This window comes from Astatotilapia calliptera, chromosome 15 (assembly GCF_900246225.1).
Source record: "Astatotilapia calliptera chromosome 15, fAstCal1.2, whole genome shotgun sequence".
Lineage (NCBI taxonomy): Eukaryota > Metazoa > Chordata > Actinopteri > Cichliformes > Cichlidae > Astatotilapia > Astatotilapia calliptera.
Window position 1 is genome coordinate 21,156,009 of NC_039316.1, and position 17,313 is coordinate 21,173,321.

At 43.7% G+C, this 17,313-nt stretch overlaps 2 protein-coding genes across 3 annotated transcripts; one reads left to right on the plus strand and one right to left on the minus strand.

Moving 5' to 3' along the window:
- Nucleotides 1–3,467: 3,467 nt before the first annotated feature.
- On the minus strand, nt 3,468–17,220 carry LOC113037159 (low-density lipoprotein receptor-related protein 11-like). Of its 2 annotated transcripts, XM_026193915.1 has the most exons (2): nt 15,650–17,214; nt 3,468–3,981 (listed from the first exon to the last, which is right to left on the minus strand). In XM_026193915.1, exons 1-2 carry the CDS (start codon nt 17,206–17,208, stop codon nt 3,750–3,752), a joined length of 1,791 nt encoding a protein of 596 aa, XP_026049700.1. In that variant the 5' UTR covers nt 17,209–17,214; the 3' UTR covers nt 3,468–3,749. The 2 variants fall into 2 exon arrangements, with proteins under 2 accessions (XP_026049700.1, XP_026049698.1); XM_026193913.1 differs by lacking the exon at nt 3,468–3,981 and having other exon boundaries at nt 15,136–17,220.
- On the plus strand, nt 5,986–8,970 carry LOC113037157 (uncharacterized). Its single transcript, XM_026193911.1, has 2 exons — nt 5,986–7,963; nt 8,027–8,970. The coding sequence occupies exons 1-2, from the start codon at nt 6,178–6,180 to the stop codon at nt 8,557–8,559; spliced, it is 2,319 nt and encodes a 772-aa protein (XP_026049696.1). The 5' UTR covers nt 5,986–6,177; the 3' UTR covers nt 8,560–8,970.
- Nucleotides 17,221–17,313: the final 93 nt, after the last annotated feature.

Genomic DNA, 17,313 nt, shown 5'->3' on the forward strand with positions numbered 1-17,313 from the left:
CATGAGGGATGGCCTCGGCACAACTTTGAAGGAAATCTGAAAACTCTCTGAGGGCTACTGGGTCATTGGGAGCTATTTTTGGCCATTTCATCAGTTTATCCCTGAAAGCCTTTTGGACGACAAATTAACTTCCATACCTCTCCTGAAGAATCTCCCAGGCACCCTGATATGCATCTTCTGAGTTTCGATAGAAGAATCCTTCGACCGCCTTCCGTGCCTCACCTGCAAGATAACTTTTCAAGTACAACATTTTTTCTCCTGCGGGGAGGGGTTTGTGGCCAATCAATGCCATAAAGGATATCTTCCAGTGTATAAACTTTAAAGGGTTACCAGTGAACACTGTGGGTTCAGGTGCAGGCAGACGGTTGGAGACGAACAAGCTTGCAAGCTCCTGTGTTAAGCTGACCTCCTGTTGCTTTTGCAAAATCTCAGGTGGTGCACACTGAGGTCGAAATGATTCAGCCTGTGGATTCAATGGATTCTGAGATTCAATGATTTGGCTATCAAGTTGTGATTTGTCATCTGCTTCATACTTAAGGCTTTCCAATCCATCGTAGTTGTTGTAAGCTCTCACTCTGGCTGCTGCTACTTTTACCTCATTTTCTGCCTGTAGCTGTTGCAGTTTAGTTCTCTCTTCCTCTAGCTTTGCTGTCATTTCTGCAATCATTTGTGCTTCCTTGATTTTCCACTCATGCTCTAAGCTACTCAACTTGGCTTGCTGTTCATGTATTCGTTGCATTGCCTTCGCCTGTTCTAGTTTAGCTGCAAGGTCAGCTTCGGCATCCACACGTTTGCTAGAAGTCGTAGAGGTGGCTCCAGAGTATGAATCTGAGCCCTTTGAATGCTCTGAAATAACTGTTTCTGTTTTCCCAAAAACAGATCCATACTCCTCCTTACTTAATATCATCCTTACACGCTCCTTCTCGAGCCTGTCATTAAAAGTCTTATCTATATCTTCTAGTCGTTTACTAATGAGATCACAAATTTCTGTTGTTAGGGCAACACACGCATTTTCTTGACAACATCTGGAGTAGAAGTATGATTACGTCGGATAGGCTCATACAGTTCATGCATTAATACTTCTTTAGCCTTAATGTCCGTTTGTGTTCTAACAAGGTCTTCGTTTGAGCAGAAACCTTTCAGCTTTGTTCTAACTCCTCTTGCTAACTCCTTCCAGGACTCATATGCCTTGCTAAATGACCTTTCATTTTTCTTGGCTTCCTGTTCATGCATCTCCTGCCCCTTTTCTGTTAGTCTTCGCTCTATGGAGCTGGACCTGGCCTCTTGTGCCTCTGTAGATTTGTCTATTTCTTCAACAGGGGACAACATTATTATTAATTTTATTTTTGGCTTGTTGCACCTGCCCTTTTAAGTGTATATATCTGAACTCAAATGGGTTGAGTGGTGGTTTCAAACTTATTAATGTCACACAGTGGAAAATTGTGTTTTTATATTTTGTTTTGGATCAGACTGTGTTGGTACAGGGTGTCGATTTTATTTGCATGATTTTATTGTAATAGTGATATTGCATGTTTGTTTATTGATATTCCTATTGCATGATTTTATCTCCATATTTATAGTGTGTGTTTAGTGTTGATTGAACAATATGTTTTTTATTATTCCACTGTGGATTAAGCGGACAATTGTAGGCACCTGTGAGGTGGGGGCGTTCCCCGTGGTGGCCTATCAGCCACCAAACTGACTTAAGGGAGATAGTGAGCGCAAAGACTAAAAAGAGAGAGACACACGAAAAGTGGAGAGCTGGAAAACAAAACGTGTGCAAGCCAGCATATGAGAAGAAGGACCTCTGGCCTGACTGTGGGGCGCCACGAGACATTCGGCGATCGGCCAGCACAACCCGGCGATCCAGTCCCGACGGACAGAATAGCGACCGTGGGAGGCGACGCGTGAAATCCACAGTAGGGCAGGGGTACGCCTCTGCCTGCATCTGGCGGAGCTACGAGGGAGGCCGTGCGCGGAGGTGGAGAGTAGCTGGACTGCACGATTGCGCACAGTCAGGTGGAGATAGGAGCCTCCTCCCTGGTCTTCTGCTGGCGAGAGTCCACATCCCGGAAGAGGAGTTCCTCTCCTGTCTCTCTCAGCTCAGGAGAATTTGCCCGTGTGTTGCGGGACTGGGAGAATTAGGACCCTGGGGGGGAGTTTTTAGTATAGGGAAAAACATTCATTTAGCTTTGTGTTTTTAGCGTTTAATCATTCCTGCCGGCAGGGTTTTTAGCGGGTTGTAAACACTATTTTTATTGTATACGGGGATTTTAGCTTGTATTTGGGGTTCTGACTGTGTTTTATCCTGAAAATAAATGGTGTGTTTGAAGCCAGCTAAATTTCTGTCCTCTGAGCTCTGACCCACTCACTCCCCTTTCTGCTTGTATAGGCGTGGTGGTGAAGATTTAGTTCCACCAGTTTAGCGGCTACATAATTTTGGCGTTTGTCGACAGGATACAAGTTTGGGGAGCAGTGTTCCGCACCTGGAGTGCAGATATAGAGATGATGATGCCGGTGTATCCGGGTGCCCCTTGGGTACCAAAATATAAGGGTCCTGAAGCAGATGTTTCATATGGAGATTGGAAAGAACAAATACAAGGTTTATTGAATGCTCAAGAAATAGCTGAGGCCCGGAAAGTAGAAATTTTAATTGGGGCTTTAAGCGGTGAGGCAAAGCGTCAAGTAAGCGTGTTAGAAGAAAAAGATAGAGACCAGATTAGGAAAATATTCGCATATCTAGATTCTCTATATGGTGACAATAACTCCCTAGCGGTTTTGAGGTCGCAGTTTTTTAGCTGTATCCACAGGTTTCTGTAAGAGCGTACGTAGGCTGCCATGACAGACCACTACTTCCGTTGTCCGGTTTTATACTTCCGGTTACTCAAAGCGAGACCCAGCGTTCAGTCGTTGCTAACAACAAAATCAGTTACTTTGTGCGGTAATAAGTGGCTTTACCTGTTCGAAGATGAGCTCGGGTTCAACGTGTGTCAGTCAGTCTGAGAGAGAAACCAGCAGTACTGACTGTGAAAGGAGATCCAGAATCATGGTGAATCTCTTTTCAGGAGTCACATCCAAGACTGACAGAACAAAAAATGAAACACACTCATGGTCTCGTAAAAAGTGACTGTGAGGAGAAGGAGGCAGGCCTTCATCAACACAAATCAAACAATTATTAATTAATTCGATTTTTGATGGAAACGGAAACAAGCAAAATACGCACTTACTTTGACAGTTAATGATAATTATACTACTGTTTAACACCGCGTGTTTCCGTTTGAGTTAATCTAATTATGGTTCTGTGAAATAACACTCAGTGATTTTCAGAGTTCAGTCAGACTGATCTCAGAGTTATGTCCGTGATCACCACTGTATGAAAGCTTTAGTCACATTTAAGGGCAATATCACCAAAATACAGTAAAAGATCTCCTCCTTGAATGTTTCAGATAAAATGGAAAACAGACTCATGCAGTAAATATTCTTTTATTGGAGAGAAAACTGTGCAGTATAATTTACTCGAGATGTTGAAGATATGAGAGCATTAAACAGGCTGATGTTTGGAAGAGGCTCTGACAGGAGAGAGATGATACAGAAACATGGCATCCTTATAAAATACTGACACACTTTATGAACGGACAACTTTTCACAGCTCTTTGAACATTTAAATGAGCTGCATACTTTCCCCACTGAAACCAGCACAATCCCTCTGTGATGGAAACAATATTTGAACTAAATGTACTGTGGATAAATCAAAGCATTATCAAAGTTGTCCGTGGTTCCCTTATTTTTCCTTCTTTCCCTGTCAGATCCTGTCCTGCAGGATAAACATGACTGAGTGGTTCCCTGCATGCAGCTGTTACAGTTTGTGTTGGAGATACTTCTGCAAATACAGGAAGCAAATATCTAAAAACTGTTTTCAATGTTTTTACCAGTCTGTCAACTACAGAGAGCTGTCTGTTGTCCCCCTGTTCTCCTCTATATCTCTCAGCTGATGCTGGCTCCTTTAAATGTAACTTTATTAATCCCTCGGGAGGGGTCCTCTGGGGTTTTCACAAAGCTGAATAAACGTCAAACAGAAAACTGATTAAACAAAGTGTGAGACGGTGGAGAATTGACGCCAGCGCCCGGTTACATTTTAGACAGCAAGGAGCAGACGCAGTTTCACTCCACCGAGGGAGCTCGTGACGTACTACGCGGCTTTCTTTAGACCGTGAAGGCGGGTCCTCAGGTGGAAGCAGCCTCTGAATTTGGACACCCCCGCTGTTTCCGGCCAGCCAATAATAACGGTGACATTTAACGTATTTTGTCGAATAAATAAACACTGTAAAATATATTTGCCCCCCCCCCCCAACAGCCCTTTGAATGTTGGCAAGTATGAACCGTCTGCTCGGTGTTTCCTAAAACGTTAAAGCACGTTTGGCTTCACACTGACAAACAGACCCAGCTTCGGCACAAACCTAAACTAATATGACACCGGAGCGGAAAGGCTGATTATGTTTCCAAGATGGTTTGTGTTTTTTAAAAGGAAGGAAACCTTCCTCAAAGCGGGCAGAGCAGTGGAGCCGCCGAGGGAAAAGCACACGATACAAAAACTGTAGAATTAAAAATATAATTTATTATGTTTAAATAGTTAAAAATATAAAATGAATTAAAACAACCTTGGCCAAGGGAAGACACAATAAAAATCAATAACACACAACATTAGAAGTCCAGTGGAATCCACCACGGCCTAAAAGTCACAGAAAACTAAGAGGTCCAGCGTAGTATTAAAAGAGGGAAACCCAGCGGAGTCCTCGCCTTCCTCCCCGCATTCCACGTCCTGGTGCACTGAAGAAAGGGAGGGAGCGGCAGTCACTATTCCTTTGGCAGTTTACTTTATAAAAAGGATAAGTCAAAGACTTACCCGGGTGGGCAGAGCTCTCAACTCCGCCCGCCGCTTCCTCAAACTGCAATCGGCACCGCGGTCTCACTGCTTCGGTTCTCCCGCAGTGCACGAGCTGGCTCTTGTCGTTATTGCCACCAGACTGCCGCTACGCGTCCCTAGTCGCTGGTCATCTGCCTTTTTTTCCTCTGATCGTTTCCCCTTTCCAGTCGCTGGTAATCTCTCTTCCCAGTCGCTGGTCGTCTGCTCCATCTGATCATCTCTACTCTCTGATCGTCTCTCGCTCTCCCCTCTGATCGTCTGTGTCTTTCCTCTGTCTGTCTCGCATTCTCCGTGTTACATTTTTGTTGAACACCGGCTCCAAACCTCTTATGTGTCCTTGAGCACTCTGTAAATTACCTTTTCTTTTCTCTCAGGTGTGTCCAATTAGTAAAAACGGGGGAAAAGGCGGAGTCTCTCCAGGACAATTTGCCGGCAACTAAAAACATGCAAACTAAATAAAACACTGCACAAAATACATGCAATATAAAAAATAAATATATACACTTCACATAAAAATACAGCACAGCAAAACAACGTCCGTCTTCCCTGGATGACACTAACTAACCGACCAAAGAGCCGCGTTAAGTGGCGATATGACTAACGTCAGGTAACTTAGCCGAAGGTTAGCTAAATTTGACTTTGTAAGACTTTTTCATTACGCTAACATTTGTGATATGACTGCACTATGCTGCTGTTGTTGACTCCACTTAATTCTACAATTCTTTCATTATGCTAACATGTGTCCTGGTGTATATATGAAGTGGGATAAAAACCCAGAACTAACTTTTAAGAGTTTATTTCTTCTCCGCTTCGACCGTCGGCCATTTCCCCAAAACGTCCTCCAACCTATGATTCCAATGAATCCTGGTGGGTCAGGAACTGCTTTTAAGCATCTTGTAATCGTCGTTCCAACACAGCGTGTTTGTTTTGATTCGTAGACCGCGAAAATGGTGCCGGGCTCCCACAATGCATTGCGGCGTGCCGTCAACTCCAAAGCGTCATTCAAATCTGTGAGCGCGCAAGGAACGCCGCCTCTCCGCGTGCGTTTCTTGTGACGTCACTGGCAGATCAAAGGCGTTCGCGCTGGTCTGTCAGTAACGTCACAGACAACCGAGCCTATAAATAACGGCTCTCAGACAGAAAAATCAGAACTCGATGCTCATCTGTTTGCAAAACATTCAGCAGTCGGCGCTCTGTAATACAAGAAAATTCTCACACGCTCAAACGGAGAAAATCTAATTTGTGACACAACAATGGAAACCATCAACGAAAATTCAATCGTGGTCACACCAGACCAGATTATCCCGCCAATCAACAGGTGCTTTGAAAGGCTCTCTGAAGTTCAGTGGAGCATTATAGAAAATGGAAAATGCGACTCCAGCGTCCATGCCGTGCTCGCTGATATGATTTCTGAAATCATTCAGATCGCCTCTGCCAGCATCCTGAGGATTGCCCTTCTTGTTATTCAGGAACCCATGATAAGGGAAGAGTTTATGGATGAGGGGAAAATAAGGGTGTCCCTCGGAGACTCGATCTCAGCTGCCATCGCCGGCGCTCTTAATGTCTCAAAACAGCAAGATAAGAGCGCTGACAAGCTGACGCTGATGGTTGAGGAAGAGATCTCAGAAAAGGTCAGCTCAACCATTGCACTGATTGAAAAAAGCCCCGATTTCCCAGTAGACCCTGCCGTTTATGTTAGTGGCAAATTTAGTAGTATTAAGAAACTACACCGCATGGTTTGTTGCGCTGCCTCATGCCTGAAAAGGTATGCAGCATGTAAGCTGTGCTGCCAGTGTGGGACAAATGGGTCTCATTCCAGTACAGAACGTACTGGTTCAAAAATATCAGTGAAATCAGCAATCGCAGAGATTTCTGTTATTCTGTCAACAAGGAGCTCAGATGGAGAGATGACAGGAAAAGATAAAGATGAGCTCCCAGAAGAATCACAAAGCCATATAAAACCCACTGCAGAAACACAAAGTATCCAGGCTCCAACCCCAGTAGAAATGGTTGCAGTTGACATCGTAGGTGAGATACTTGCTAACATGGATTCAAGCAGTGAAGAGCTCTGTGAGAAATGTAACTTACCCAAACCTGCCTTTAATGCAGGCTTAATTATCCACAAGGTGAGACACTTCTTCTCCAAATGTGTGCCATCCACCTCACACGCCAGGCTCAAAGCACGCAAACACAACTTTTCCATGTTTGCAAAAAAACAATTTGAAAAAATGAAAACAGAGCTGAAAAAAAGAATAAAGGCAAACAGGAAACATTTTGTTTGTCTACAAAACATTTGCAATCACCCCAAGAAGGAAACTGCGCCCTCCAATGAAAGTATAGTTTTCATTCTCCCAGGGTCAGTACCTGAAACGGCTGCTCCCCAGAGTACAGAGGCTCATCGCTCCCCTTCTCCACATACGGCAAGCCTGGGAACCGCAATTAAACGTTCTTCTTCAGTCGACTTTAACGTCATTAGATCAGACGTTAATCAGTTATTTGACAAATTAACAAAGAAAGAAGAACTCTTCCTCATCGATAAGACCTTGGGGGACTTTAAAAATAGTGGGCATATCAGGAATTTTACGGAGGACTTAGTGGCAAACCTGTTTGATCTACTTACGGTGGATCGAGGCTATCAAATCCCCATACCTCTAATGGGTAGGTCCCTCTCAGACACGGTCATCTCCAGGACTCCGAAATCAGTACAGGGCTCAAAGCGTCGCATTTCTGCTGAAGTCCTCTATGTCCTCATAGATGACACAGTAGAAAGGTTTTTGCAGAAGCTTTTACTCTTCTGCAATGAAGAGAAAGATCAAATGATTCAAATGGACAAGATTTCTGGGGCCCTGGAAGACATCCACAACTTTATTAAAAGAGCACAGACCACAACACAGGAAAAAAGCCCTGATTCAGATGGCAGAGGAAAAGAATCTGGTGCATCACTTCCAACACCAAAACCTGGGAGCATTTCTCCAGATAAATGCTCTGTGGCATCTGACAAGTCACCTCGAACGCCACAACCTGGGAGCATTTCTCCAGATAAATGCTCTGTGGCATCTGACAAGTCACCTCAAATGCCACAACCTGGGAGCATTTCTCCAGATAAATCATCTGGAGCCTTGAGCCTGAAACACTCTCTCAAAGATTCCTCCAAAATATCAGAGATGGATTCTGTGTCAGGTTCATCTTCTGATGTTGAGAAAATTTCCAATGACCTTGCGTTGCTCCTTATCATGAGAGTCATCTATAAATCTAAACCTGAGACCCAAAAGTTTGCTGCTCGGATCGCAACTACTACAAAAGAAATAGACACGGTCATCAACCGTCTGAGCAATCTAATGCAGCCTGAACTCAGCAGCACAGCGTCTGCCACAAGTCTGACAAATGACAAGACAAAGTTCATCAAGAAAATAGCCAAACGCCTCATCAAGGAGTTTGGCTCCCCAGACAATGTCTTAAAGGCTTTGATGGCAAATGATTCATCTTTTGATGAGGCTCTGATTAGACATCTAAAAATCACTCTCGGAGTCATCCCGGGTCCCCCAAAGACGTCCAAAATATCCAGGTTTTTTTCTGCGGTGGGAAAAACATTGCTAAAACCCTTCAGGTGGTTCACTAAAGCCAGAGATCATTAAAATGACCATTTTGGCTTTTCCCACTGCCCTGCTTCTTTTAAAATCTTGAAGCAGACTTTTAGCACCAAATCCTTTTTTTAAAAACATCACCATAAAATTTTGGGATCAGCCCTCAAATCCAAATTTTAGAACTGTAGTTCACGCCATCTCGTCTCCTTTTGATTTCCATCCCCCCAACCGGTCGCAGCGGATGGCCGTCCCTTCTGAGCCCGGTTCCGTTGGAAGTTTCTTCCTGTTAAAGGGAGTTTTTCTTCCCCACAGTCGCCTCGCGCTTGCTCAGAGGGGGATCATTTGATTGTTGGGGTTCTCTGTAGTACAGTAGGGCTTTGACCTTACAGTACAAACAGGGAGGAGACTTTGGCTTGATTTTTAAAATATCTAATTCGGCATGAAATAAAAAAAATCCAAATTAAAAATGCATTCCAAGTTTGTTTGTGTTTTTCTTCTGTTGTCAAATATGTAGAAAGTGTTACACGTGTGATTTTAGTCATTTTGCATCAGTTTGTAGCCGACGTGTCTGTTTGTGATCATCCTGCATCTGTTTTTGTCTGATTCGTGTCTTAGTTTGGTCAATTTACATCACTTTTGTGGCCCAATTTAGTTGTTTTGCATGTATTTGTGGCAAAATGTGTGGACGCTGTTTGACGTTGCTATGTTTTGTCTTAATGCTTCACTTTGGTTGTTTATGTATGTGCTCATTTTGATTCTAGATGTAGACCTGACATCTGAAAATTAGCACCTAGTCCACTTCGAACATTTTTTTTAGTCCAAATAAAAAAATTTGGACTAATAAAAGTCCAAATAAAAAAATGTTAATACATTTTTTTTTATTTCGCCAACCTTGTAGAGCAGTGGTTCCCAAACCTTTTTTGCTAGGCCCCCCTTTGTTTTACAAGAAAAATGTTCGCTAAAAAATATTATTAGCCAAAGCTTTCACTGGAAGTCAGTTACTGGTGTCAGGCCAGCTCCCACTTCTTCTTTTGTGTTACTTCTGCATATAAGTATACACAAAGAGACATTGAGACCTGAATCACAAATAAAAGCCACCTTCAAGATTAACAAACACTGTTTAAAGAGCTCCGTATAAACTTCTGTGTGCAACAAGGCCTCTGTAGCATCCAGACCACACTGATCTAGGTCTTCTTGGTAGAAGAAGGTGTTTCCTTTTTCCAGATGTTTAAATGCCAGCCTCCCCAGATTCAGAAGAAATTTCCTTTCAGCCATCTCACTTGTTTCATGTCCCCCCACATGTTTGTTCCCCTTCTTCATCTGAACCAACAAGAAGTGTGAGTACATGTCAGTCAGGGTCTTGGGCAGCTCTCCTCTCTGCTCTGTAGTCAACATGTGCTCCAGAACTGTAGCAGTGATCCAGCAGAAGACTGGGATTCTACACATGATGTGGAGGCTCCTGGATGTCTTCATGTGGGAGATGATTCTGGACAGCTCTTCATCACTGAATCTCCTCCTGAAGTACTCCTCCTTCTGGGCATCAGTGAAGCCTCGTACTTCTGTTACCCTGTCAACACGTCTAGGAGGGATCTGATTGGCTGCTGCAGGTCGGGGAGTTATCCAGACGAGAGCCGAGGGAAGCAGATTCCCCTGGATGAGGTTTGTCAGCAGCTGGCTGACTGATGACTTCTCTGTGACATCAGACAGCAGCTTCCCGTTGCTTTCATCCAGGCCGTCAAAGATGAACAAAAGTTTACAGACAGCGAGCTTCTCTGCTGTGACCTTCTGTAATGTTGGATGGAAAACATGGAGCAGCTCCAGAAGACTGTACTGCTCGTCTCTGATCAGCGACGCTGTTGGTCAGAACCACTCTGATGGGTCTCTGTTGGTCAGGTAAGGCTTTAAAGGTGTCGTGACACCTGACTGTAATGTCATCAAGAGCCTCCATCTTGGAAGCTGTCTCCAGCTGCATCACCTCATGTTGGTTATGAACGTCTTCATTCTGTCCCTCTGTGATGTAGAGCTCAGTGTAGATCCTGTTCGGGAGGGTTCCACTTCCTGTATTATCAGTTTCTTCAGTCACACTTTCAAACCTCCTCCTCAGACTGATCTTATATTCTTCTAAAACCTCTTCCAGACTCGCATCTGCTGATTGACAACAAGAAACCAAAAAGAATGAAATGTCTTTAGTGTGTGAAACTGCATGAAAAACAGACTTTTATCTTTTGACGGGAGGGATGGGAATGGTGTTAAGCATTGTAAATTGTAAATAAGCTTCAGAAAATAGTAAATCGTGTAACATGACATTTTCGGCATTAAGTTATAACCAGTGTGTGACTTATTTAAAACATTTTGATTCATAATCAGAACCTTTTTTGTCACAGCAGAGACAAGAAGCAACTGTTAAAAATGTTCCTAATGAGACATTTTAAGAGGAGGGAAAATCCCCCTCATACTGGCTTCACATCATTGGCTCCCTGTTAAATCCAGAGCTGAATTCAAAATGCTTCTCACATAAAAAGGGCCATAATAAAACAGCCCCATCTTATCTGAGAGGCCTCACAGTATCATATCAGATAGATGGAGCACTTTGCTCTCAGCCTGCAGGTTTTATCCTGCCCTCCTCCCCTCATTCCAACCAGTCGTGGTGGATGGCGGCCCGTCACTGAACCTGGTTCCGTCTCAGTGTTCGACTGTACAAAGAGAGAGTTTTTCTTTCTTAATGTCTCCAAGTCGTTGCTCGTAGGGAGTTGTCTGAGGCTTTATTACTGAGGCTTTACCTAACACTATAAAGTGCCTTAAGGTGGCTGTTGTGACTTGGTGCTATATGAATAAAATTTAAGCGATAGCAGAAAAGCAACAAAAACTGTTAACCCAAGAAAATAATGGAAGGAAATAGTTCTGAATATGCTTAATACGCGAATCCTCATCTTATATAGTTCATGTAATCTGCTACATGTAATTTCATTCAGTGTGATGTTATATGTAATCTGTGTGGGAAAAACGAGTTATTGTCGTCTTAGTGAGCTCTGTGGGTCAGACGTTTCTGGCTCTGTACGAAGAGAGGGCTCGTGAGCGCGCTCCATTTGTTCTCCATGTGATCCTTTACTCTCTCTGTGCTACTGCGTCTCTTTGCCTGCTGTGCTACACCCTGGGATTACTGTTGCTGTTGTTTGGCCATTTACATGATTCTGTTCTTGTTGTACAGTAACTGCTTAATAAAGTGTGTACATGAACTCTGCTCTTCTTTAGATGATCTTTTGTTGAGTGTTTTTTTTGTTTTTTATTTCATCTAAAAATCTACAAATGACCAGCTAAACTTTTGGCCCAGCAGCACACGCAGCCATACAAACTATTTCATTTTGAGCTGCTGCTATGAAATCAGAGCCAAATGGAAAAGCCTGCTGCAGCGTTTTTTACTCTGATTTTCTGTTTGTATTTGGATTCAGCCAGTATCCAGTATTTTGATCATTTATTTCCAACAAACAATTGAATCCTTTCGTTTCTAACACATCACCCAGTTTGCATCAGTATTGATCTCCAGCATGTTTTTCTCCGCGCGAGAGCCATTATGTTTTCAGTGTGTTCCTCTGATTGTTTTGAGTAGTATATATTGAGGATTGCCTGATATTGTGAGCAGGTGGGGAACATGACAGCTGAACTTTAGCAAACCAGGTGAAAAATAATTAAGACAATCACAAAGCAGGAAGTAAAACTAACGTGAGACATGAAAGGAAACAACATTCAAAGTAAAACAGGAAAAAAACCTATACCATAAAAAATCGAATGAAATCTTTTTCATGCACCTACAAAACAAGAAGTCAAGTTTTCAAAAATGTGTTCATCAGCACACGGATACCGACTCTTACTTTGGACAGAGATGCCACAACTGGTAGCGACTGAATCCTCTGAGACATCTTGACCCAAAGCACAGCAGGACAACTGCTCCTCCTCCTCCACACCAACATCACTGTTCTCTCTGAGGACACAAAGGGAAAATTATTATTACCAGTGCAACTGTCAAAGTGACCAAAGTGACTCACACGCAGGTGTTTACAGTGCATTCATCTGTAGTGAATAGTGAAGCACAGTTCAAAAAGACAACAGGACGAGTTGATGCAGGAACTTGCCTTAGTTAAAGGTACAGCTGCACAAACTAAGTTCAAACCTGATCCTTTTCTATGCAGAGCTCTTCTCTAAGGTCAAAAGTGTTCTCCTCAAGGTTTCCCACCCAATGACTGCTTTCAGTTTGTCACGTTAGGTGCAGTGTGGAAGATTATTCCACGATCAATGGTCTTTGATCAATGATTGTTGATCAATGGTCATGACAATTTGCATATTCATGATCAAGGAACTGACGTCACAGCCAGTGGGCTGGTTTCAGTCATTGTACAAATGTACTGTTTATAAGACTGGAAAGCTGCAGTCAGCTGTGTGTGACCACCCAACAATTTATCGTTGATGGAGTTCATCTTGTTCCAGAACAAGGAAGGGAAAATGCAGCTTTTTCCCTTCTGCTGTCTTTCTCGAACTGAGCAAAACTACGACGTGGGAGAAGTGGAACTGCTAGCTGGCGGGAGGGAGCAGAACACCTGCTCATTGTTCATCGTTTGACTGACCACAAGCATCTTGCATATCTCACAGCAGCCACTCAAGACAAACCAGGTGGGCCCTCTCCTTTGCTTGGTTCAACTGTGTTATGATCTATAGACCCGGCAACCCAAAACGAGAAAGCCAACACTTTGTCCCGTCAATTCTCAACTTCTGATGCCACGGCAGAGGAGACCATTATTTTCCCGCCCTCCTGCATTGTTTGTTTGCTGTACTAAGAGATTGAGTCATTTTCTGCAATGCATAGCGGGACACATGTCCCAGATGTTGAACTTCACATCATATCATGCTTTGTAGATACTTGCAAATCTCTATAATATTAAAGCTTGGCATTCTACACAAAAAAGCTATGAAACCCTGAAAAAGAACCAGCTGTTTTTCTGTGTTCTTTAAATTAATATATTGACCATTATTAGCTGCAAAGGCCTTCGAAACGGATTTGCACAGGGCAGATGTATTCAGGTGAAAATGTATGACTATATTATGCCAAGCTTTTGAGGATCTTAATGTCTTTTTCCTTTTTGGCAGTTTTGTTCGCTGACTGTGGCAGATCAATACTGAACTACAGGTTAAAAGTCTTCATATAACAGGAAAATTTTTCAGCTGCATTATTCACTTGGAAACTCAATCTCTGATTTTCAGAATCCATTTGTTCCATTCCAATCATATTACCAAATCATACACTTTTGTTGTTGTTATAAATGTTATTTTGGTTTTAGCGACAGCAATTCTTCGCTTCTTTTTGACTTTTTAAAGATGCATCTTGTGGGCTTCAAGTATTTGGAGTTTCCATCCAAACTTCTACATTCTGAAGCCTCTACAGCTCTGAAGATATTCAGAGATGCTGAACCAAACAACCAACCGTGTCTTCTAAGCCTACATTTTATTTCTTTCTAGTTTGATGACAAAAAGTAGCCCCTCACTCAGCCGTACATCTCTGGGCTCAACTCTAAAGTCCAACCTCCTCCTTAGGTTTGTCCTTAAGGCTAAACGTCCAAATTCTTGAGACGTAACAAAATTCAGTTAAAATGAAGTCTTTATTTTAAACTAATCTTACAAACCAATACCAACTAAAAATTGGCAACTAATATTACCAAAGTCACTTTGACTATTCTCATAAACTGATCGGACTGCATTCATTTTATATATAAAGCTCCAGTCACCTCAAAGTGTTACTGGGCACTGCGCTGGTATGGAATGAGTGATAAACGTCTGTACAGGTGTTTTTGAAGTAATAATCATCATAATCTCAAACTTCCAGGAGTAAACTCCACTGACACCAAGTCCACCTGTTTGTCCACATTCTTTTAAAGATTTCAAAGTGAAACTTTTTGCACGGATACTGTGGAATTTTCTCTTCTTCCTGTTAAACCAGTCCTCTCCCACTCAATCTTACTTGTCCTTTTAAACTTGTAATTGTTTCTACATACTGATTTCACCTATGTTCTCTATTTCCTTCGTGTACATTAGAGACAGTATCTTACTTTGTGTCGGTCACAGACAGACGGCTGGATCCTGGAGACTCCAGATCACTCATCTTCAGTCAGTCTGAGAGAGAAACCAGCAGTACTGACTGTGAAAGGAGAACCAGAATCATGGTGAATCTCTTTTCAGGAGTCACATCCAAGACTGACAGAACAAAAAATGAAACACACTCATGGTCTCGTAAAAAGTGACTGTGAGGAGAAGGAGGCAGGCCTTCATCAACACAAATCAAACAATTATTAATTAATTCGATTTTTGATGGAAACGGAAACAAGCAAAATACGCACTTACTTTGACAGTTAATGATAATTATACTACTGTTTAACACCGCGTGTTTCCGTTTGAGTTAATCTAATTATGGTTCTGTGAAATAACACTCAGTGATTTTCAGAGTTCAGTCAGACTGATCTCAGAGTTATGTCCGTGATCACCACTGTATGAAAGCTTTAGTCACATTTAAGGGCAATATCACCAAAATACAGTAAAAGATCTCCTCCTTGAATGTTTCAGATAAAATGGAAAACAGACTCATGCAGTAAATATTCTTTTATTGGAGAGAAAACTGTGCAGTATAATTTACTCGAGATGTTGAAGATATGAGAGCATTAAACAGGCTGATGTTTGGAAGAGGCTCTGACAGGAGAGAGATGATACAGAAACATGGCATCCTTATAAAATACTGACACACTTTATGAACGGACAACTTTTCACAGCTCTTTGAACATTTAAATGAGCTGCATACTTTCCCCACTGAAACCAGCACAATCCCTCTGTGATGGAAACAATATTTGAACTAAATGTACTGTGGATAAATCAAAGCATTATCAAAGTTGTCCGTGGTTCCCTTATTTTTCCTTCTTTCCCTGTCAGATCCTGTCCTGCAGGATAAACATGACTGAGTGGTTCCCTGCATACAGCTGTTACAGTTTGTGTTGGAGATACTTCTGCAAATACAGGAAGCAAATATCTAAAAACTGTTTTCAATGTTTTTACCAGTCTGTCAACTACAGAGAGCTGTCTGTTGTCCCCCTGTTCTCCTCTATATCTCTCAGCTGATGCTGGCTCACAGATCAGACGACAGATCATGAGCAGCAGCACGGCAGTGATGATTAGGCCAAGTGTCAGAGGAACTGGAAATGGTTTGGAGATGGGGGCGTCACTCACTGCTTGGCTCTGGTTGGCTTTAGGGGAAGCTATCTCAGTCTGCTTGGTGACTGGAGGAGCCACACTGGCAGGTCTGAAAGCTGGACTTTTTTGTATGCATTCACTGACACAGTCCAACTCCTGGAGGAAGTTGTTGTGGTTTCCCTGGCAGCCTCCATACAGGAAGTGTTTGCACTCTCCCACATTTTGGTCGTAGTACCACCGTGGGAAGGTGCCTTTACAGGGTCCCACAACTGGAGCAGCAGCACATGGGTCTTGACTGACTGAAGCTTCCTGCTCACTGGCACTTTGAGAAGGAGCCGCCTTGCTTGTGTCTTGCGGTGTGATGGTCTTTCTGGCTCCAGTCGGGAGCATGGAGTCGTCTTCAGCCTTCTTTGTCTGAGCGACAGGCCGCTGAGGGCTGGGCAGGTCCACAGCGTGGGTCACTGACTTTCGGCTGCCATCGAAGTTTGGGCAGAAGTCTTCGTCTGAGCGGTCTGGACAGTGCTGCTTCCCATCGCAGGCATAGGTGATGTCAATACAGCAACCGTCATCACACTTAAATTGGTAGTTTGAGCAGTGACCGGTACATACTTCTGCTTGGTGTTTTGGAGCCAGTACGGTGACAGAGATATTATCGGCGCTTTTCTGTCCCTCCGTGTCAGTGACTGTCATCTGAAACGTGTAGACTCCTTCCTGGAGGCCACTGATCTTCAGCAAACCTGGATGTGTTGACTTCATATTGATGGCTGTGTCTCCTTTAATCAGACTCCACTCATAGCGGCGGATCCCGTGGTCGTCCACGCTGTCACGGCCATCCAGCACAGCCCAATCTGTGGGCAGCTGGATAACCACATCCTGTCCAGCGTCACTGCGAGGAGGCTCATCCACGTCTGCATCATCCTCATCAGGAGCTTCTTCTCCGGGCCTCCGGGCTGAGTCGCTAGATGAAACAGGGAGGTGTCCCTGCGTTGTGTTGGGAGTCCGGCTGTATGTCGTGAAGCCTTTCTGAGCCGAGAAGGCGCACACATTCTTACTCCTGTAGGTGCAGTTAAACAGGTAGCAGCGGAGACTGTCCCCGGGCTGCCTTTGGTCCTCGTGAAGCACCGCAACTGTGCAGTGAGGCTGGGAGCAGCAGGCGTGCACACAGTCCTTCCTGGTGTACACCCTGTCCGGGGCCAGCAGGAAGGTGGCTCCTTGCTCGATGGAGTCCTTGGCCCGGATGATGCGATCCCCCGCGGCACTGAAGTCGCCCACGCAGGAGTCCATCACTTCACCTGTCCTGTAGGTCTGGTCCTGCTGCAGCTGTTTGCGGAATTCCTCCAAGAGCTCCTCCACCCCGGATATTTTGGATTTCAAGTCCGATATAGGCGAAGATCGAGCGTCGATGCTGCCAAAGGTGAGCAGCAGCAGCAGCCCTACACAGGCGAGCAGCAGCCGGGGATGCTGAAGCAGAGCCATGTTGTTGATCACACAGTCAGACGGCGTCTCCCTCTGCCTCCGGCTGGCCTCCTGCTCATGAAACTCCTTCCCGGCACAGACGGCCTTCCTACATTAAATATATCC

Bases quoted from the DNA above. Each gene is read 5' to 3' on its own strand.
- LOC113037157 (XM_026193911.1), top strand. From the start codon at position 6,178: ATGGAAACCATCAACGAAAATTCAATCGTGGTCACACCAGACCAGATT. The intron at 7,964-8,026 runs ATAAATGCTCTG...GCATTTCTCCAG, and splicing joins ACCTGGGAGCATTTCTCCAG to ATAAATCATCTGGAGCCTTG.
- LOC113037159 (XM_026193915.1), bottom strand. From the start codon at position 17,208: ATGGCTCTGCTTCAGCATCCCCGGCTGCTGCTCGCCTGTGTAGGGCTG. The intron at 3,982-15,649 runs ATATAGAGGAGA...ATCAGCTGAGAG, and splicing joins GAGCCAGCATCAGCTGAGAG to ATATAGAGGAGAACAGGGGG.